This window comes from Monopterus albus, unplaced genomic scaffold, assembly GCF_001952655.1.
Source record: "Monopterus albus unplaced genomic scaffold, M_albus_1.0 scaffold16.1, whole genome shotgun sequence".
NCBI classification, from domain to species: Eukaryota; Metazoa; Chordata; class Actinopteri; order Synbranchiformes; family Synbranchidae; genus Monopterus; species Monopterus albus.
The window spans coordinates 5,136,203-5,159,215 of record NW_018127896.1 but is presented as its reverse complement, the minus strand read 5'-3'; the positions used below and the strand labels follow the sequence as shown (position 1 = coordinate 5,159,215).

General features: G+C 40.0%; 1 protein-coding gene across 1 annotated transcript in view; it reads left to right on the top strand.

The window, feature by feature from the left end:
* The first annotated feature begins 3,627 nt into the window (after positions 1-3,627).
* LOC109955722 (rho GTPase-activating protein 6-like) overlaps positions 3,628-23,013 on the top strand; it is a 65,330-nt gene continuing 45,944 nt past the window's right edge. The window contains exon 1 of the mRNA XM_020592137.1: positions 3,628-5,113. Coding sequence (XP_020447793.1) covers positions 4,619-5,113 — 495 coding nt within the window. The 5' untranslated portion in view covers positions 3,628-4,618. The remainder of the gene's footprint in view (positions 5,114-23,013) is intronic.

Here is a 23,013-nt window from a genome sequence, read left to right as displayed (position 1 = left end):
CTGAGGTGGCTCGGGCATCTGTTTCGGATGCCTCCTGGGCGCCTTCCTGGGGAGGTGTTCCGGGCATGTCCCACTGGGAAGAGGCCCCGGGGAAGACCCAGGACATGCTGGAGGGACTATGTCTCTCGGCTGGCCTGGAAACGCCTCAGCATTCCCCCGGAGAAGCTGGAGGAAGTGTCTGGAGAGAGGGAAGTCTGGGCATCTTTGCTTAGACTGCTGCCCCCACGACCCGGTCCCGGATAAGCGGAGGAAAATGGATGGATGGATGGATAGTTCATACACAGTCTATACAGATGGACAACTTGTTCCCATTTCTTGCCATTATGAACAATGAAGCCAAAATGTCATTAATACAGCAACTGCAGTCTTGCTTTTATAAATCAGTTTGCAACCTAATTCTGCACAGCAGAGACTAGATGTGGAGTGACAGTGTGAGGGAAAATTCGGGGACAACTGGAGGCTGGATGGGGAATGACAGACCACAGAAAAGTCCAACAAATGACAGACCCAGGAAAAGACATGGCAGAGACAAGTTCTGTGACAATCATGGTGTGAGTCACCTTATTAAATGCATACCAACTTCTCACTGAACAATAAAGTTGATGAAGCCTTGAACAACTGGAGATACATCTTCAGAACTCAAAGTGGGTTTCCTTCTTGCATTTTATGGACAATAATCATGTACAGAGCAAGTCTTATGAACCTTGCTTTTGATTTCTGTCAAAACAGTTTTGATGCATGGGGCTTAAAAAAAAGCAAGAAGAGCAACATCTGATGACTTGTAAAACTTGTAGCAGCCCTTTAAGTGCATAACTGAAGCATACCACCGCCTTCCTGATTTTACCATGTTTAGTCTCAAATGTGTGCAGTATAAGTCCACCATATGTGCTGTATTAGAGGAGCTGAGGCCCAGTGTCACTGATGCATTTAAATTTCATGGTTGTTATTTATTTATATTAGCCATTTAAATTTCATGGTTGTTATTTATTCAACATTCAGTGTGAGCTATAATGTGCTGTGTTCAAAGAAATGATCATCATGAAATTACACTATTAATTTTATAACAGGGGCCAGCACGGTGGCACAGTGGTTAGCGCCATTGCCTCACAGCGCGAAGGTTCCGGGTTCGGGCCCCACCTGGGACCTTTCTGTGTGGAGTTTGCATGTTCTCCCCGTGCTTGCGTGGGTTCTCTCCGGGTACTCCGGCTTCCTCCCAAAGGCATGCAGCTTAGGTTGATTGGTGTCTCTAAATTGCCCAGGAGTGTGTGTGCGTGTGTGTGTGGTTGTTTGTCTATGTGTTAGCCCTGCGATGGATTGGCGACCTGTCTAGGGTGTACCCTGCCTTTGCCCGATTGCCGCCCGGGATTGGCTCCGGCCCCCCCGTGACCTCGCTCAGGGATTAAGCGGTAGAAAATGAGTGAATGAATTTTATAACATTCCTTGTTATTGTGTCCTTCTAGGGTACATTTCTGCATCTCTTTTTTATCCAACTAATGTGCATATGGCATACATTAGCTACAAGACTTTCACAATGCTCCAACTCAGTGAAGTGCCTGAAGGACTACTGACATTTGATGCTTTAGACATAGTCAGTGATGTGATTTTCATGTGATACAACCTTTGATACTGTGTTCAAGTGTGCTTCACAAAAATGAAACAAGGTTCTGTATTATCTGCCCACCTGTAACATTAGCAATAAATGATGGCATAATACCTTTATGGGAGTACACGGAACCTCTCGCTTTATCAGTCGCCACTCTGACTGGCACACCCGACATTCAGACACCTGAAACACATGTACATATTACAGTTATATCAACTCAGTTTTGTTAATAAGAAATGTGTTAAATGTTCACGTGTTATTTATCCAATTTATATTGGCTGCAGTTTACTCTCAGCACTAATGTAATTGTTTAATTCAATGGCAATAACCTGGCACATTCTTACCCACTTATTGATGTCAATGCTCATTCCAGGCCAGTTGTTTTTTGGGTTTCTTTCTGGCCACTGTGAGCTCCTGTTGAACCCACATGAAATTACGCGAAAACATTGTTGGCATCTTCAAAACCACAAACCACTTTTTTGCTGATGCCACTGCCAGGTCTTTTGACAAGTAGTCTCCTAGAAGATACATTACAAAAAATGAACTTGACATGCCCCAGCTTCAATTTATTGGTCCAAGGAAAAAATGGGCCCCTTTACTAAGGCCAGCAGACAAACACCATGTTACTTGCATGTAGCTACAGCCTGAGCAGCAAAAAATAAATAAAACATCGACATATAAAGTGCATGAACTTGTAGAGCTGTTTACAGAAAATACGCAGAGATATTTTGCAGCTTTTGCACTTTTTTCAAGCCACTTTCATATGTGCCATGGCATTTGTAGAGCACAATCTGCTGATATAATTGAGGGTCTATGATCCCAGAATGGTGCAAGACTGGTTGACTTCTTGTTTTAATGTTGTGAAAGGTTAGCAAACAACTCAGGTACACTGAATCTGGTTGATTAGCAAAGCTGCCAACTTAAATGGAAAAAGACACGTCCATTCAACTTGAGGGGGCACAGGTACACAGATTTCTCTAGTTGGATGCTGAAAGTTAGTAAATTATATTAAAAAAATACCAAATATGATAAAAGGTTAGTGGCTTGTTGGTTTGGGGGCTTTTAGCACTTCAGGGAAGGTGTGTAAAGAATTACCAATGTGTCTAAGTAATGGAAATCCTAATATAATCAGTGCTTAAATGTATTTTGTCATATTCCAAAAATCAACATTATTTTCATATACTCCCATTAGTCACACCAAATGGAATTAAAATTTCAGTACCAGGTACCTATGTGGATTTGAATCACTAACCTTCTGAAAGAAAGACAACAGTGCTAACCTGACCACTGGGCCACCTTTAAGTTTGATGCTAGAGCTTCAAAGTCTCAATAGCTTTACTGATGGGGGCTCCATTGCCTGTAAAGTTTCATTTCATAAAGGTTTGGATTAAATCATGTTATATATCAGCAGTTACAGGACAATGACAGTGTTATAATTATGGAACAGTCTCAGTTTAGACACTGAGGAATGCAAACCACAGTAAACAAATGCACCAAAGGAGAGTTAAACCTCTCATCTAGTACCTAGCAAACACCAGTGCTCACCACTAGACCCACTAGACCATCTTTCAGTCTCATAGGAAGGTTTGCATTGCTTGTAATTTTTCATTTTACAAGGGTTTGGGTTAAGTCATGTTACCACCATATATCTGCCATTATTTGACAGTGTGATAACTATGGAACAGTCTTACTAGCTTAACAATAAAGGAAACCTAAATTCCATTACACGCATTTACACATTTGGATTTCAACCCACAAACCCCTGTTTGGAGAGCACTAGTGTTGACCACCACACTATCTCAAAGTGCCCATATCCAGATAATAGTTTTTCAATTATGCACTATTCCTTCATATTACAGTTGTTTTGGCTTTACCCAAGATCAACTAGTACGGGCACACCTCTCAGCAATGATGCCTTAAGTTTTACCTTCTTTCAATATTCTTTTTTAAATGAGTACATTAGTAAATTTCCAAGTTTCTTTTACTCTTCCTGCTTCTGTTTTCTCTCAGTCTGTCTCACTCTCTTCCCCAGCAGCCTGTTTTTAGAAGCGTCAAGTCTATCTCAGCTGTTATCAGTGTAATGTCAAGCTGTGTTGTTTGTATGTGTGTGTGTCATGCTGTGCAGCTTCATGAGTTCCTTTATCAGCTGGGCAGCACTGTCCTCTCCAGACTCTTGCTGTCCTCTTTTAATTTTTTCCATACTTTCACACACTGGGCCACACATGCTCCCTCTCCTGCTCTTGTGGTGTCTCTTTCTCACACACATTCTCCTTTCTATTTAAAACAAATGCACACACTCATACACGTAAATTACTAAGCTTCTCCACTAGCATTTGCGTAAACAAATTTTTGGCATACAAACTCATTCACATGTATATAAATTAAAGCACTGGCTATTAATCCTCAATCATTGGCTCAGTCATTGTTTAGCTTATAACTGCACACAGCAGGCTTAGCTGATAAGTCTGTTCACAGACAACAAGGCAGATTAATAGGAGGGAAGGATTAATACACCTATTTTCATACCAGCTAAGTCATGTCTGTCTAAATGCACCTCTTGCTTGTCTGATTACTGCAACTGTTTACATGCCTAATCAACCTTATCAAAACAAGCTTATGGAAACAACTTTTCTCATATTTTTAATTGGACAGGCAGTGGAAAACAAAGTTAGTAGGGTAAAAGAAGAGTTAACTGTTTCAGAGAAAAGAGAAGAAAATTATCTGCAAGCATTAATATCAGGTCCACCCCCACCCACCACACACACTCACAGAGTCTCACCATGCCTTTAACTCCACTCCAATCTGACGATGACCAACATGCAGAGGCACACAGTAGAGGAAAAGAAGATTTGACTTTCTCTTTCTCCACAGTGTGCACTATCTGCAGCCAAATGCAACACATTCCAGTTCTTCACCAGCTTGTATTTGGAACTTCATGGGGGCAACACCAAGTTTTTGTTGGAATGTTAAACAGAGGTATTGAGTAGCACTGATGTGAGATCCAAAATAATAGACATGTCTGCCGCTCAAGGACTACTCAGCAGTGTTTTCTCCTGCTCCTCTTCTGCTTCCAAAGCCGTAAACAAACAGAGACTACGCCAAACCCGGAGCCTGGATCCTGCTATCATAGGACACTATGGCACTGGATCAGATGGAACATGTGAAGTACTGTTTTCTGGACCGGTGGCTGCAGATGCAGGTGCGTCTCTGGAGTGCTTGGACGTGAAACCGTCTTTAGACACCAAGATTCCGACAGTAAAAGAAGCCATAAGCCCGTCCCTCTCCTCTCCCTCCATACCTTTGGATGTTTCACCATCCTCCAACTTCCACTTTGACTATGAAATAGTGAAACGTGCCAAAAGGAATACAACCGGAGATTTACCACTTCTGGTGAGGGGTCCCAGTGCTGCGCCATCTGGTAGCACCAGTGCACTGTTCTCTCCGCGGAGGTGGATTCAAAGGAAAGTGCAGCCATCCAGCCCTCACTCTTACGTTGTGTGCAAATCAGAGGTAACCTTTTCAAATTGTAATTTTTGTGTACTGCATAAGTTTCTTCTTTTGTGGTTTATATTCTTCAGGCAGTTCTTGTCACACTTTAATAGTCAACAGTCCAGTTTGTAATCAGCGTAATTATATGTATATATAGACATTGAAAAGCAATAAGTGCACAAGTGCTTTACATTTTTCTACCTTTTTCTATAACCAGTTCTTCACTATTACGCAAACATATTATATAGATTACAGATAAATGGTTAAACAGAATTTGCCTATTCTTCAACTCCATCCATAATTTGAGTTTAACCTAATATTATAAAAAGCCTATATCAGAGTTCTGTAGAACATGCAGCAATCAGCAGACTAAGCACACTGTTTAATTCTGGTAAATGAGGTAAATACACTGTATGCGAGAAAACACATCTGTTGAAAGTTTCTTTTCAGGCCAACCGGGCTCAGCAAACTGTACGTTTGATTCTTCAACCCAAAAAGTTGTACATCTTAAAACTGACTGTGCATGCAGTTACTGTGGGCATCGTGAGGTGAGTGTGTGGAGATGTTGGAGCCTTGCTGGAAGATTTACAGCTTTTATAGAGTGAGTAGTGACCTGAGTCTGACATCTACACCTGGAAGTCATCCAGTATAAAATCGGTACATTACAGCCTACAGCTGGAGCAGTTATCATGGGCTTGCACAAAGGCAAGCTGAGGGAAGGGGATCATGTAGTACAACTCCGCTTCTCCCACCTGGATTTTCTCCAGTCTGTCATTGTTGTGTTTTCAGACCTTGTGAGAGTCACATTATACACAAAAGTATTTCTGGGAAAGCTAAAGAACCTCTTATAGAACTTGTAAGGATTAAATAATTTCAACAAAAGGTGCAGAGAAGTGCACAGATAGTTTTTTCATCACAATCCTTTTTATTCTCCTACTCTTCTCTTCACTTGGGCTGTTTGGGCTTTTGTCTTCATATATGCTTTAAACTGAGTGTGAATAAGGGGAAGGTCGTGTATGAAATTCTTACCAAAACATAAGTGGCCAGCTTATTTTTGGGGTGTGGTGGGGCTTTATGCACTGCAGAGTTGGCACAGGTCTACATGCAGTGGTGGAAAGGTATGATAATCTTCCTCCTTCCTTTGTGGACTTATTCTCTTTTTTCTGCCTTAGTTCATATGTATTTTGCTCATCTTGCACTGAATGTGTGTGTACATGCAGAAGCATGTGCTGATGTCTTAAAGACGTGGCCCGAGACTTGGTTCTCATGGTTCTCATGACTGGGAGTGGTCACAGGGTCAAAAACATGCTGCCCTCAAACAGCTCTCCCATTTCCTGTTACAATGAACAGCTCCAGCTTTACTGTTTCGCAATCTTGCAATGTGCCTCAATTTTTTTTCTCACACACACACTGGCACGCATCCACACACTCTTTTCCTCTCAGTGTCAATGTTGAGAAGCTCTCACTCAGAACAGTTTCCCACTGCTGTAAATATTTTCCATGTTGTTTTCCCCTCCTGCCGTGGCCCACTGAGGTTAACATGAAGCCATCAGTTTGGAGTCATTAGCACAACTTGGACCATGAAGTTACTGCACCTCAGAGTGTTTGTAAAAGTACCGAACCAAGAAGTGTTGCTGGTCTGCTGGGATGTTTCACACGGTGTTGAGTGTGAAGTAAAATCCTGAAATTAAGCATAAACAGAGTCTTTATGTTGGCAATGTACTCAGTGTGGCAGTTTTTCAACTGATTTAGCTGCAAAGCATATTTTTCAAGTGCAAAATGAACAGGCAAAGTACATAATAAAAATCATTATCATAAATTATTATTATGAATTAGGGAAAAGCTAACATTTCATGATCTTTTTCCACAGATGAAATCTGCATGCTGACTAAAAAAACAAAATTCTCCACCAATAGAACTCAGAGTGACAAATAACTGCAAGAATAAAATCAGGCTTATGCCATGGTTTAAACTCTGACAGTTTGGACCAATATTATCACATTATGTAATAACTAGTGTGCAGTTAGAGCATCCAAACCTCTACCACAGGGCAACTCAGTTTCTCATTTTGTCACAAAAGCAATATTCCCATGATAGTTTGACCCTCATAATTGCTTGGCCATGAAAACCTACTGTTGGCATTTGGAATGCCGCTGATGTCACTTTTAGTTTGAAAGATATTCAAGAAAAACAACAGACATGCACTTGTTGGTTTTGGGGTAAAAAGGGGACTTCAGTGAGTGGACTGCAGGCACAGTGGTGCAGACGTCACAGTTCTGCAAGTTTGTGTTCTACTTGTCCAACTGCTGTTTGATAAACTGCTCATACAGTCTGTGTTATGACTGGTTGTTGCACTGTGGAGTGATCTTTCACATCCTTTGCTCAGTTGTGTGTGTGTGTGTGTGTGTGTGTGTGTGTGTGGACACAATATAGGAAAAATATAGTGAAAACTAAGTAGGATGTCTACGTCACCCTGTGAGGTTATGCAGGGTGATAGTTAAGGAAAACATGGGGTATACTGCTCAGTAGACTCCGACAAAAGAAACACAGTTATAATGTGCAGCTGGATCACTGGCATCATTGCTGACAGACCACTGTGCGCTGAATCAAATGTAGCTGCCTGCTAATAGAGCTAGTTTGTTTGGATAACAAGCACCCACATCTCTGAAAATGTTGGAGAAAATTCTAAATTGGCATTACCTGGCCAGGCTGACCACAAATTCTCAATCTCAGTGGTTACTTTGTCAAAATGTGATAAAATGGCCTAGTACCCATCCTACGGGTGAAAATGAGCTTTGAGCCTAGCTCCAAATCTCTGCCATCAGGCTCACCTGGCTGTCACTGTATAGAGCAGATCTTTCCCCAGTTGTGTGTATGTGTTCAGCAGTGCAGCTGTGCATGTTGGTCACAAGTAGGCTCACATACAGTCAGCAGCCTTTCCACTAGTCACAGGGGTTAATAATCTTTCAAAATATTCCTGTATCAGGTGGCATGGTTAGCGCTGTCGCCTCATAGCAAGAAGGTTCAAGCCCTGGCCAAGCCAACCCGGTGCATTTCTGTGCAGTTTGAATGTGCCTGCGTGGGTTCTCTCCGGGTACCCCCGCTCCCTCCCACAGTCCTAAGACATGCATCTTAAGGTTTACTGGCGACTCTAAATTGCCTGTAGGATATCCTTAGGATACGCAGTATAGATAATGGATGGATAGAATATCCCTGTATCAAATAATGACATGGATCCACACTAAAATTTAATCAGTTATTCTGTGGGCCATACTCTACCTCAATCATCAAAGTTTTTTGAGTTATGCTGTTAACAAACATACAAACTCTGGCAAAAACATAACCCCCACCCATGCTGGAGGTAACAAGAGATAAGACTAAAGCAGCTTTTGAAATTGTTGTGAACTCGCATCAGAATATATTTAAGTGTCAGCTTCACTAAACATTTAAAGCAGTAGCTACAGAAAACTAAAGATGTTGTTTGAATTTGATGGATTTTAAATATATGTGCAAGTGTATCATAACCTATTTAATGTTCAAACTGCAGTTCAGGTTGAGATCCACTTTAAATGACTTGCAAGTGTACTACTGAGTGTGTGCATATACATGTGTCTAGGGTAACCTGTGCACATTACTCCTAAGCTACGCCTTTTTTAAGGAGAGACATGGACAGAGAGAGAAAGACACAGACTGGAAGGGAAAGCAGAGGTGTAATGAAGTGGTGATGTAATGGTTTACACATATTGGCTATGATTACTTATTAGCATTTTTCCTGGCCAGGTTGTTCATGTTGAAAGAAAGTGATTCTTTTTGTAAAGCAATTGTCTTGTAAGTTGTGTATCACTCACAGATATGTGCTGTAAGCATAAGCATAAACTTTATTGCCAAGTATTGTCAAAAATACAAGGAAGTTGACTCCAGGCCAGTAGCCCCCAATGTGCACAGCAATATAAAAGCTGATACAGTATGCACACAGGCAGATAACACAGATACACAAAGGCTTAGCAAAACAGTGGTGTGCTAATTTAATCCCAGTAATTTATGAGATGCCAGAATGTTAACATTAGACAGGTTATTTTTAAACCCACTTCTTTCTAATGCTTTAGAAAAGAGACTAATGGAAGGAAATTAAGTTCTCTAGCATTAAAAAATTACAATTAGTGTTACTAAATAATTGACAACAGATGAGGTTTCTGAGGTCAGAGTTTTTCTTCTGACACTGACACTGTTTTTTTTCTGCTCTCTTAGGTCTCATGAGTAATTTAATCTAGTAAAAGGTAATGCTAGTTGTGAAGGCACTACCAGTATGCAAAACAAGATTTTTTACAGAGCAATATCAGTTGGTCCACACTGAAATATCTCAACAACTGTTCGATGAATTCCTATGAAATTTTGTTTAGAAATTCAGACCCCTCTAAAATGGCCTATATGTATGTGCTGTATGTGTAAATATGTAAAGAACTGCAGCACTAAAAAACCTTCTCCACATAATGTTTCATTAGCCTCTGTGTTTTCTGTAGCATTTGAACTGCTCCACATGTTTGGTGTTGTTTACACTGTGAACTACACAAGCTGGAGCACTGACTCAGGCTATGACTCACTGCCGGGTGAGAACACTTGTGTTTTTTGTTTTTTTTTTACCAAAAGTGGTCCACATTGAAGAGTTTAAAACAACAATAACACATGGTATGAGCACTGGAAAGAAATGTGGCAGCAAGGCCTTGAAACTGGTAGGAGGAGTGATTTAGCATTTTTCACTAGTTACTCAATAGATTGGATTTTAGGATTTTGTCTTTGGACTGACTCTGAGATTCTCACGTAGGACCCTTCTGGATGTTCTAAGGTCCAGATTGAGGACTACAGGAAACCATTCCTTTGCTGTCAGAGTGAGCCTGCCCAATGAGATCAAGATTTCATACAACAGTCAATACAATGTTTGTGTGTCAGATATCTCCCATTTGTTCTTTTGTGGAGAGAGAGGCCAGCTGTAGTTACAATTAGAGGTTATATGGTGTAAAAAAGTCTCCATCTCTTTGCTCTGTATGTTCCAAACATATTTTCTGGCAGGCAGGAGTGTTTGACAGTTGAAACTTTGGTTTGGTTTGGTGGAGCATTTCAGTACAACTCTGCTTAAGTTTGTTTTCACAGCCTTGTCTTTACTTACGTCACTACTTTATGTTTTATTTTGGTCCATTTCTGCTTGTCTGTGTACTTTTTACTGACGTTCTTGTCATTATTTGTAACTTTATTTTGAAATGTTTATCAAATCACTGTAGGCAAATACTATAGAAATAACTGTCTAAAACACTACATCTTCCCTTCAGTGCCCTCCTCTCCTATACAGTGGATTCTTGCTTTAACAGGTGATGTGTCATCAATCCCAGACTTGCAGGAATGAGAGAAATCAACATTCTAATTCAAGAACTCTATGAAGATCACACAAAAACAACAACAAAAAGCTTTACAAAAGGAATGAATTTATCAGCAGTTGATACTGTATAACCTATTTGAAATCTGGATATGCAAGAGCCGCTGTTTCAATATATTACATCCTGGACATTCTCTAGCAAACAGAGAGGCTTGAACTTGTGAACCTAACTGCTATCATTTTACTTTCCTCCCTGGTTTCCTCCCTATGTTCCCTCAAAGTGAGGAGGCTGTGTTGGAGGAACAAGACCTTGATGTTTCGACACTGGTGGAATGCTTGCACCATGATACTTGCAAAAAAAGAAAAACCAATTCACATACCACCTTGAGCAGTTCAACTGAGATTTGCAGTCTCATGAACCTATTTGCTTTTTATGTACACTGTTGCAAGAGCCTCCTTCATAACACTGAAACTGTAATGACAGCACCCTGAAACTACCTGGCTAAATCAACAGTTTTAGCTAACTGAACTATCATTAAATCTGTTGTTTCTGTTGCTAAATGTTCCTGGTAATGCTACAGATTGATCTGTAGCATGCTCTCTTACAGCTCCTCTCCTAGGAAAAGCTCTGGGTTTATGCATGTGGGGCTTTAGGGGACTGTAGTCATAGTTCTTATTAAGTTTAATAGCCTGGCTGTTAACATATACAACCTACTGACAGACCAGAATGTTGAGTGCTTTCATGGAACAAACAGAAGCACAGAATAGAACAGAAGTAATATTAAACATACTTTTTGCTTCTTAACACCAATCTTGAGGCCCTAACCTCGAGGGAGCTTTACGGCTTTACTTTGCACTAACAGGAAATGATACAAGATATGTGATAATAACATCAAATAAAGTGTAATGTTGAAATAACAATTTCATTTAGTACTCACAGCTGAATCACTCCAAGAGCAAACATCTGGATCATTCACAATGTTTGGATTCCCAGACTTGGGACATCTATTACTTTATTTTAATATTAGGGTGTAGCTCATCATTTATCATTGTAGCCTTTTTTTGTTAAACCCACGAACTAACTGACTATTACACAACTGTTAGTATTGTTATGAATTATCCAAGTATGGATTATATTTCAGTTTGATGTTTTTTCAGTTTTATCAGGGGCACATCAGGAGCCAATGAGCTGCAGTCAAATTCCTTGTATTTTAACATACCGGCCAATAAAGTTTATGATTGATTGATAACGTGACTGTTACACAGCAGGGCAAAATAAGCCAGCGGGTTAATGATGTTACAGTGACTGGAAACCCTCAGTGAAGAGGCCTCCTGTAGTCTGCCTGTAGTTTTCTCTAAATATCAGTTTTGTGCAGTGTTAGTAATACTTTTTATTTATTATTAACTGAGTTTGCTTTGTAATTAGGCAAATGAATATAGCAGGATGCACAGTATGAAGATATGACATCAACATTTGATTTCAGTGAGATGTCATTAGTGCTTGACCCCAGCATATCGTATGTGTGTGAAAGCATTTTAGGCTTTTCCTCATCAGTGTGCAGGAACACGATACCCCACAGGGCAACTTTTTGACAAGTTTGCATGATAGTCTGTTGAAGAGAACCATATGCAACATGGAGGTTTGTTTGGCAGTGTTTTGGTTTAGCAATCTGACAGCTCCTTTGGGATATTTTTTCAACAATGAAGGAGGAGAGAGTAGCTTGAAACAGAGATGGCTGAAAAATAAACTATTTCTGTAGTTAGAATCTCTATGTCTGTTGCTAATTAAACCTGTAGAAAGAAAGCAGCAGTTTTAAGTTACTCTTTCTGTGCATGAATTTGTTTCTGTGTGCATGGGAGAGAACTTGAAGGCAGCGTTTGATGATCTAATTGTGCACTTTTGAGTCTTAAAGACAAAAATGTCTGTCCCTGTGCGTGTGTGAATGTGTGTGAATTACAGTGACCCTTCAGTCCACTAATGTTCTCTGTAATGGGGCTTGTCATGGGATACAGGGAAAGCACGGATATGCTGTGTTAAGTCCACAACTCCCCATTTATGTGTTCGTCTCGGTCAGGGTAAACTCTGGTGATATGATGCACACCCCGCCGGAGACAGCCTTTCACAACATCTCAAACTATAAGCCGCTGTTCGTCAAACAGAAAGAAACTGAAATAATAAATAAATAAACAAATAAATAAATAAATAAATAGTTGAGTAAAGCTGTGACCTCTAAGTTATTTTAAGGTTATCTTAATACTTTGGTTCTAAATTCCCTCCCAGGATGTATATTTTATATGAACCAACTCCTGATACTCATATAGTTGAAAATTTTTTAGAAATGCTATTAAAATTTGCTCAACATTTGGATGGAACACTGACTTATTTTGTAATTACAGCCATTATTTTTATTAGTAATGATAACATTGTACTCACCAAGGTGATTGCTCAAATTGGAAGACTAGGTTGAGTTGATGAATTAGTCTTATGAAATGACAAACTGCACAGCCATTTATAATATGATTTAACAGTATTTTGATCCACTGGAATGTAATCACAGCGACAATTCATGCTGAACAACCTTGATTTTTCTTCCCCGCAGTCTGATCAGTTGAGTGCTTGTGTTTCTTGTCCTGTCTGCCTTTGCTGTAGAGACGTCACCTTGTTACCAGATCTTGGCAATACCTTTTGTGAGTGTGATTAATTAAATCAGAATTATTCATTAATCTCTGATAAGTATAAGGCACAATATGAGAATAATAGCTGAGCCTCATCAATCCCACGGTGTGTGTGTGTGTGTGTGTGTGTGTGTGTGTGTGTGTGTGTGTATCAGTTTTCTTTAGAAATATCAAGAGGACACTGCATGTTCATATCCCGCCCCATTGCTGAAAAGAATGTCCCCAAAGGAGTAAAATCCAATTTTGTTTTTGGTTTTATCCAGGTCTGGTTTTTATCTCAGTGTTAGTTTGAGAATGTGGTGCATCTGAGTTCACCTAAGACTAGCCCTCATATGTACACTATTATAAATTCTATTGTTTTTCTTGTTGTAATTGGGATAATCAGGGAATTCTTGCCTGCTTTAACCATGAAGGCAGCCCACTCTGTGTGTATTAATGCTGCAGAGTATTTGACCTCAGTGTCGTGCCTCCCTTTACTTGCCTATCTATTACTGAGTGCAACGGTTTCATGCTGTATTTAGTAAGTATTAACTAAGTGTTCCTGCTCATACCTGTGAGTGTATATGCTTTTGTGCATGTAAACGTGTGTGATTTTACTCATCAAGTGTCTGCAAATCCAATGTCAATCATATTTGTGTGTGTGTGTCACTTAGGTTTAGGGAAATATTATTATTATTATTTTTATTATTAGGAATTCCAGGTTAGAGCTTCATGCTGAGATGCCGAAGCCCCAGGCTATCTACCTAATAAAGGGTAGCTACTGACTGACATCCCAACTTTATCTCTTCTTTGCCCACCCACCCCCTTTCTGCTTGCAGCTCACTCCTGTCTTTTATTGACTCACTTTTATAGACATACTGCCTGTACTCTCCTTCTCATTTGGACTGCCAAACCCCATCCACCCATCTTATATGAAATGCAACAACTTAAGCAAAAACATGAAATCACACCATCTTGAGTTTACATTTGAGAAAACAAGCACCTAGCTGGGATCACAGTGTGAGTTTGGTGGACATGTCCACCTCTGTACCTCCAAAGACTACAGAGAAAGCATGCAGCAATTTGTTCTCTGACTTGAATGCTCCTTTGAGCTGAACTGTCTGAGGAGCTAAGGGCAGTTAAGTCAGTGTCATCTTTTAACTGCCATGTAAAACCTTTTAACGGATAAATAAGTTTGTTTATACAGTTTCCACTTCTTTTCCCACCTTTGTGTTCTGTAGATACTAATGGTGCATGAACGATGAATCTCTCCAGGTCCATGCCTGATATATCCCGCTGCATATACTTATTTACCTTTACTGTGGCTGCTCCTAAACTGTGGAGCAGTTCACCACCTGATATTCATTCTATTACAGACCTGACAATGTAAGTTAAAAACGTATCCGAGCAGAGTCTGGACACCTTCAGTTCCTTTTTGTGTTCTTCCCTATGTTTTACGTTTTATCTTCTGTATTACATATTTTATATTTTTGATTTGTATTATTTTGTGTAAGGCACTTCAGTCAACATTTAATTATGTTTAGGTGATATACAAATAAATGCTGAATAAGGTCAGTTGTTTCTCCTGCATTGTCTACATCTGCAGGAATGTCACATGTCAACAGGCATGTCAGCAAGCACATGGGGGTGGCAAACCTAATATCACACTGACCCTTTTGGGCATGCGGGAGCAGGACAGATATTGATTAGTCATAAGCTAAGTCATTAGTATGTTCTTTCCTCCCTCAAACTCATTCATATAGTGAAACTTTTTTCTCCTGAAGAGCTTTGATTGCAGCTCTGAAAAGAAGTGAAACGTCCAGCTTTAAGATTTCCACACACTCACTGGATTCACCTCAGAGTGAGCCATCTGCTACCCACTGTCTTATCTCCTATACTCCCTGTGAGGAGTCAGTTTACTGCACATATCTGCTCCACATTTCTTTAACATGACTGCCCTTCTAAACCTTAAAGTAGATATTCAAGTAAGTATTCATTGTCAGTATTGTATACTGACTAATGAATCTAACACAATTTGGAAATCTATTCAGCACAGAATCAGACAGGTGACTCTCAGAGTCCTTTAATTGCTATTTAACAAACCCCAAGCAGGATGTCATTTGCCTTTTACTCAAAGTGGCTTCCTTTTAGTCACTCTACCATGAAGCCCTGATTGGTGGAGATCTGCTGAGATGGTTGGTCCTCCAGCAGGCGCTCTCATCTCTGCAGAGGACTTCTGATGCTCTGACCTTCTTGCTCAGTTGTTTATTTTGGATGGATGGCCAACTAAAGGATGATTGAAGCCACTGTGCTCCCAAGAACACTCAAAGCTTTCCTTGCCCTGATCTACACCTCAGCAAAATTGTTCACAGAGGTCAGTGAGTTTGGTCTTTGTCCTGACATGCAGCGTGACTTGTGGGGCCTTATATACACAGATGTGTGGCTTTCTAAAGTGCAATTTCAATTTCAAAGTTGTAGATAGCTGTGTCAGCCATTATGTCTGCAACAACAGCAGTAGAAATGGCACAATAATGTGACAATGAAAATGACGAGAATTACACGTCTTGAGCTATGAGGACATTTAATTATGGACATCTAAGTGAACTGCATGCAATGTTTTTATCAAAGGGCACTTTCATGTTAGCTGTAATGCTAATTTTAAGCCAAAAGATGGCACCAGTCAGCTTCTACTAAATCATGCAGGTTGTGGCTAAACTAGGGAGCATTCAGAGGCAACTGGACACACACTTAAACACAGACACAAATGAAGAAACATAATAGAACATGTGGGTGGGCTGCAGTGTGGCCAGCCACAGCTGCACACATCTGTCTCCTCAGCCTTTCTATGCCATAACTATCTTGCAAAAACATGACAACAGCTGATACCAGCTGCAGTCAGAACATACTCTATTTATCAGAATTGGGGCCAAATAAAACTCTTTAAAAAATACTGAACTGGGACACAAACAGTTTGATCCTAGTTCTTGAAATAAAATTATAACTGGATAATGATGTCTTACAGTTTAACATTATGGTACAAATGATGGTACATATTAGACGTGTTGCAGGCTGTAGGGCACCTATGATAATTCCGAAACCACCCCTTACTGCTAAAGTCATTTAAGCATGAAAATGTCCTGGTAAATGCAGACCTGTATTGTTATTACACCCTTGCAAAATATTCTCATAAGAGTTCTCCAGTAGAGTAGAGCTGTTTAAACTGTCACTAACACCCACACACAGACACACAGACTCACAACCATAATAATGTGTGTTTGTACTGCTTTAGAAGGGAACAGCATCACTTCCAAGCAGAGATCATGTTCTCTCCTGCAGAGTACCTTCCCAGAACATTAATGTGTGTGTGTGTGTGCTAAAGAGACTGAGTGTGTGTGGATGAGATATTAGTTTTTCAGATCCAGTATTCCCCACAAGAGCAAAAATTCCAGCATTGTTGGCCTAGTCTTTGGACTTGGAGTGGGAAAGAGATGTTTTCTTGTTAAAAAATTTAAAGGAGGAATTAGAGTTTGGGTTGAATTTGAGTACAATAAAGACTAAGCAGGCAATTATGAGAGTAAAATAAAACTTTTTTGTCACTCTACATCAATGACTGCTATAGCACATAAGCAATCCAGCCTAATGCCAGCTCTGAAAGGGGTTTAACATGCTGAACACTTGATGTCAAATGGGTTTTTCCTGGAAAAATTCCACCGGTCCAGGGAAGTGATGCATTTTACAACTGCAGCAACAGTAATTCATTTGCAATAAACAGGAGATGCAGATGGTTGGCATGACCAGCGGCAGCCAGCAGGGCTAAAAACCCCTGTAGGCACCAGACTAATCTGTGTCACCTTTGTGTTTCAAAGATAAAGACATCATTCATCTTTTAATTTTTGTATACTTTACCTTTATTTGGTTCATTGTTCTGTATTTTATAACTGTTGTCACTGTGCATCTTCTTTCAGCCTCATTATTTAGGCACTCAGCTGAATAGAAAGTAGATGCTTTGTCTTTTACAATTTCTCATCTCATTCTATCATTCTGTGTGTTTTTGTCCTTCACTCTCAGACATTTTAAATAAAGGGATGAAAAAAGGCTCATGGATGGATGTAGCAGCCCTGGGGTCAATTACCATATGGGATACACACTTAAGGAAATGATGAAAGCCCCTAACCTGAGCTCACAATGAAGGGAGACAAATTGATGCAAAGATGAGAACTCTATGGCTGACTGTTCTAGACTCTAGGTGACTAAAGAGATGACTGTGCTTAATAAGATTAACAATGAGGTGTGTCGGTCTGGTTTGCCCACTGAGAGCTGCAATTTACCTTAATAAAAACTAATTGGAGGAGGTTTGCTGTTGTGGATCTGCAATGTTTAAAGGAGAGTGTGGGAAAAGACAACTTCTGTCATAGCAGAGACACGAAACATACAGAGATACTATATAACGAAAGTGGAGAACAGAGAGAAAGTAGAACTAAAGAAAGAGAAAGGCTGAGAAAAAAGGGTAGCAGACTGGGGATGGAGGAAAAACACTCAACACACACACACACCTGGGCAGGATTAGCTCAGGCGAGCAGGGAGGCTGTGTTAACGGTGATTTAATAGGCTCTGAAATGATTTACTGCAGTCATACAGTGTGTGTGTGTGTGTGTGTGTGTGTGTGTGCGCGCGCTTGAATGTTTACCTGCATGCCTTCATGCCTTTTAGATTCATGAGGATATGAGATTTTTCCATTTTATAAATCAGAGAACAGAAATAGGTACACTGTCTGATATTAAGTTACTTAATTTTCTGTCATGATAGGAGGGTGGAGATGTTTTATGGATTGAAAGACAACTCCTTTGACATTTTATAGTACATCATGCTAGTTAGAAAGAATCTGAAAAGCTGCATTTGCTAATTTCACAGCTATGAATGAAGGTTACTGTATTCTGCAAAGAATATATGAAAGCAGCTAAGAAGAGAGGTGGGTCACAAATTGAATCAGATTTGTTTTATGTAGCTCAGAGAAACTGCACAGGCTTGGTTCTTGATTGTTTCATATTATTTTTGAGGATTTCTAAATCGGACTCTGCAGACTCTCTTCTTTGTGAATGTGAAGGTCTGTCTGTTGCCATGGCAGCAATTCAACGATGTAAACACAGCACTGACCCTGGCTGTAGGAGTGAGAACAAAGAAAGCATCCTTCTCAAACGTAAGCATTAAGAGATAGTTTAGATGTTCAAAGACTCTGACGCAGTTAGTACAAGTTCCTGGAAATGGAGGGAAAAAATCACATAACGAACATCGACCGGAATTATAAATAGAACTGAGAAGAGCAATAGACATGTTGGGAGGTGCAGAACGTCATTTACCGTAAGCATCCTTCATACTTTCCCTGACATTAGGGCCATATAATGTTAGGCATGAATTACCTGTGTAACTCGGGGAGGCATAGGCCTCTGTACCAAGCCTTGTAACTCATAACAAACTGGAAACTGGGAAAAAAACACTACTTTTCTTGATTTTTATTAACCACTATACTGTATATTAATTAGAATCTGGTTGGTTTAGTGCAAGAAGTGCAACAAAGACCTTAAATATCAAGGATCAGTACTGAACTCCATAGATGAAAGGAATAAATAAGGGATAATTCATGCCAAAGGTGTAGAAGGACTAAAAGAACTCAAACCCTGATTCTTGTTACTCGTGTAATACATTTCTGAGCATTTTCTGATTTCAGTACTAGTTACAGCTGCAGATTTATTAACGGAACTAGTATGTTTATGGTGTAAAAATACAGATAAGTGACATGTTGCTGGATGAAACTGATTTTGATCATAAGCTGCTGTATGCTATGCAATCTCCTATCAACTAACCGGCATAAAAGGAAAACATAGAACAGGAAAAAGCTATATTATCCTTCCTCAGTTTTACATGGTTCAAATAATTTGGAATTAAAGTTAAAAAAAAAAACTTAAGAAATCTTTCACTGCTTCTCTGAATCAAGAATGGCTCCAGTCAAATATGTCTGACAAGCCCCTGATCTGATCAGATTTGTAGGATCTGGCCTCATTATTTAGGGAGCATCATAATTTTGTATAAACCTTGAAAATGTGTATCAGAGAAGCTGAGGCACTTTTCTTAGCAAATGAAATATCTTTTACATTTTACATATCACGCTTTCATCATGCATTTACATACAAATTGGGACCTAAATCCAGGATGACAATGTGGAAACCACTTATTTTAATCTTAAGGCCCGTTCATGTATTTTTTCTAAGAATGGAATCCCACAACAAAAGGAGTGTGTCCAAGGCTACATACCAGCTGAACAGGTTAGAACATGCAACCACCCACTTCATGTTAAAAAAGAGCCAACATAAAGAATACGTAGTGTAAACGGAGCTTGTATGTGTGTGGGGGGCATAAAATGAGGTGGTGGGAGTGTGGGTGGAGTCAACAGGGGAGTTGCGGTTGGATTCCAGCTGCATTCCAGAAAGAGCAAAGGAGATGGGCTGAATCTGTACCCACCTCTTCTGTCCACCTTTTTTTTCATTCTATGGCTCCAGCCAAACGCATACATACACTTGCATCCACAAACTCAGAATCTGCCTGCTGAAGCTCATGTTAAACCACATGACAATACTATCTGGGGAATTAAAAACCTCAACAGACCCGTGTGTGTGCTTCCAAATGTAGATGTTTCAGTGGTCAGACCCAAATCAGACAAGGTAAATGTTTAAACTAAGTTCTATTAGTTCTGTTTACAAGTGGGGCATACCAAAACACTGCAAAAAATAATAGGCCAAATAAAAAAACAAAACCCTGATACTCTAAAGGACGGCTGCCTTTTTATCAGAAGATGGCTGGTTCTGTAGGTCAGTTTGATGGAGGAGGCTAGTGATATTCCAGATTTTTATTATTGTCTATAAATCCCATGAAATGACCAAAACCAAAGATGCACTGATCATACATCGAGTATCGCCTGTTTAGCAAATGCCTGATGTAACTTATTCCTCTATGCCATAGAGTTCCACTTACCAAAAACGTTTAAAAGCACAACAAAAGTCAGCCCCATGACTTGTTTCTTCACTGTCTTGAACACTACCACTGCACTCTGACGAGTCATTTGAGTATATCATGTGCATAAAAATCAAAAACAGTAGCGTATTATGTAATTTACTTTGGTAACCCATACAAATACAGCACAGACTAGCATATCAAAAAGCAAGAGGAGTAAAGTGAGTGGATTTTTAATTAAACCTTTTATACCAGTGTCACCTGCATTTAAACAGAAAATTTAAAAATGTTAATTTAGTTGAGTCTGCATGCACTGTGCAGTGACATTTAGCTGTCAAGTGGTTGCGTGTTCTACTATTTTGACAGTACTTACTGTATGTGTGGAAGTAAAAAATAGCAACTGGGAGTTCAGTACTGCAGATTATTTATCATATAGATTACATCAATTTACCATTTAGCTTTAGAGCTGCTACAAATACACATTATTACTTTTAAGATAATGGTAATCCCCTAGCAATACACTAAAGAACATGTAAGCTGCCACATATGAATCAAAGGCTGGGGTAATATTATGGAGCACAGAACATAATACTCATCATGTAGGGATGCTACCCTGTGTAGTCAAAATTTTACCTCAGTTAAAACCATTCTCCTGTAGGAATGTTAATCTGTGTCCACAAATAAAATATTTCACTGATAAAGCCTGATAGTTTCAAAGAGCTGCTTCAGATATGTAACCTCACAAGTTAGCAGAGCAGCATAACCTCATAGTTACATGTGTTGCATATTCAGGTGAATCAACAGTTATGCTTACAGACCATATTATCAGTAGAAGGATAAGAGCATTGCCATTGTTCATGAACAGAACATTCCTAGAAGGTTGATGTGTTTACACTGCAAACTAAATATTTATACCATGAGCTGAGAAGAAGCGGGGCTGTTCAGTCTGGCTTTGATAAAGGTTTGATATGCTTTAGGCTAGGTGACTTACAGGCTGCAGAGATTGCAGCCACATTCACAGACTGCATACAGTTATGCAAACATACTGTGCACCGTGTAGCTGCACTTTTGTGGATGCACCAGTATGTGCAGGCATGTGCTGATAACATGTTAATGAAAGTCACTTTTGGCTTTTCCCATTTAGGGGTCGCCACAGCGAATCGTCACACTGACGACTTGCATGTTGACATTTGGCACGTGTTTTACGCCGGATGCCCTTCCTGATTCAAAAGCAGCGAGAGCGCTGCACCTTAACCACCAGCCTACCAGGGACAGCTATGCTCTTAAAAAGTTAATACTCGAAAAATATGTCGAAGGTGATGTCCAAGTAAAGGAGCGTTTGTTATGTCTGTAAGTACTCAGCTGAGTTCACAGTTCATAGGAGGCCTGATTAGTTACAGACAAACTGTACAATAGCCACTGAACAAGCCATATTAACTGAAATAAAACAATTTCCACAATAATCTATTTACATTAACATCACATCATTTATGTACATCACATGCCCCCAAGTACTAATATACCACACTAAATCTGTTTATTTCCCTTCTGCAAATGCAGAAAACAACTGTCAGAAGAGATGGGGTCAAATGGGGTAAAGGGTGGAATAGACTGTACCAAAAACACAGCCACTAAAGAAAGAAACCGAAGAAGAAAGAGTTCAGTTCAAAGATGGAAAAAAAGACGGTGTGGCAGAGAAGGAGATACGACTCCAGGGAGAAAGAGGAGGAGACGGGAAGAGGTGGAGTAAAATATGTCCATCCTAACAATCCCTCAGAACTTTCTAGGATTGTTTATTATATTCAACTGCATTATGATAAGCACATAAACCTGCTGCATGTCCTACACTGGCTTTGAGAAACACCTGACCTATAAACATTCATGAGCAAAGGTGATCTGCATTGAAAACAAGTGAAACTGTTGCAGCATTGAGCTGATTATCAAAAAACAAGCAGAATAGCAAAGGCAATACAATATGTAACTCTCAGCCACCTCCTCCTCTCTGTCTCTTGTGACTGTGTAATTTAACTGAAACGGTATTTGCATAAGATTGGACTAAGCACAGGCCACACTTAGCAAACTAATTAGCATAAAAGCACGTGACTGAACATGGACTCATCCATCATTATGTGTATACAGAGCACAGGCAAAGTAGGCAAAAGCAGTGAGAGAGTACTTACTAAACAAGTAAACTTAAGTCTTGGCAGGCAAAACCAGACAGGGAAAACAGGGTGAATTCAAGAACATGCAGAGAACATACGTATATTACCCTGCAGACAGGTAATCCTGACAAACAGGCTGAAGTCCAGGGGGAGTACACAAAAGGAAAAGTGCAACAATCCAAAGCCGGGCAACAAGACAAAAACCAAAAACAGGCAGCAATCCACAAATGGAAAAAAACATGAGGAAAACTGGAACAGACAGCTAAGACTAGAATGCTGTGATTCAGGAAACAAACAGACAATATGATGGGGGTAAGGGAATCAGGTTGGCATAAATACCCGGAGGCTGTTTAGGGAATGGGGAAACAGGTGAGGTCAAAGTCGTCTGGGTCGACATCACTGCCAGTTTAAACATTAGAGGACCATGGGGCAAAAATACTATTGGGCTCCTACTGTTACAGTTTGGGTAAAATGCTAATTCAGTTCCTGGTGGAGAGTTAGATGAGAAGATTGATAGCACTGCCAGGCCATCAGCTGAGACTTCATGGAGCTCCCAGCCAAGTAACAGCCTGACATACTGTATAAACTAAAATCATAAAGCTCAAAACTCAGTTTTGACCTCAACAGGTGGCCCAGTATGCCTACCGGCCCAACAGGGCCACCTCAGACGCCATCACGGTTGCACTCCACTATTCCCTTTCTCACCTGGAAAATGGAGACTCCTACATCAG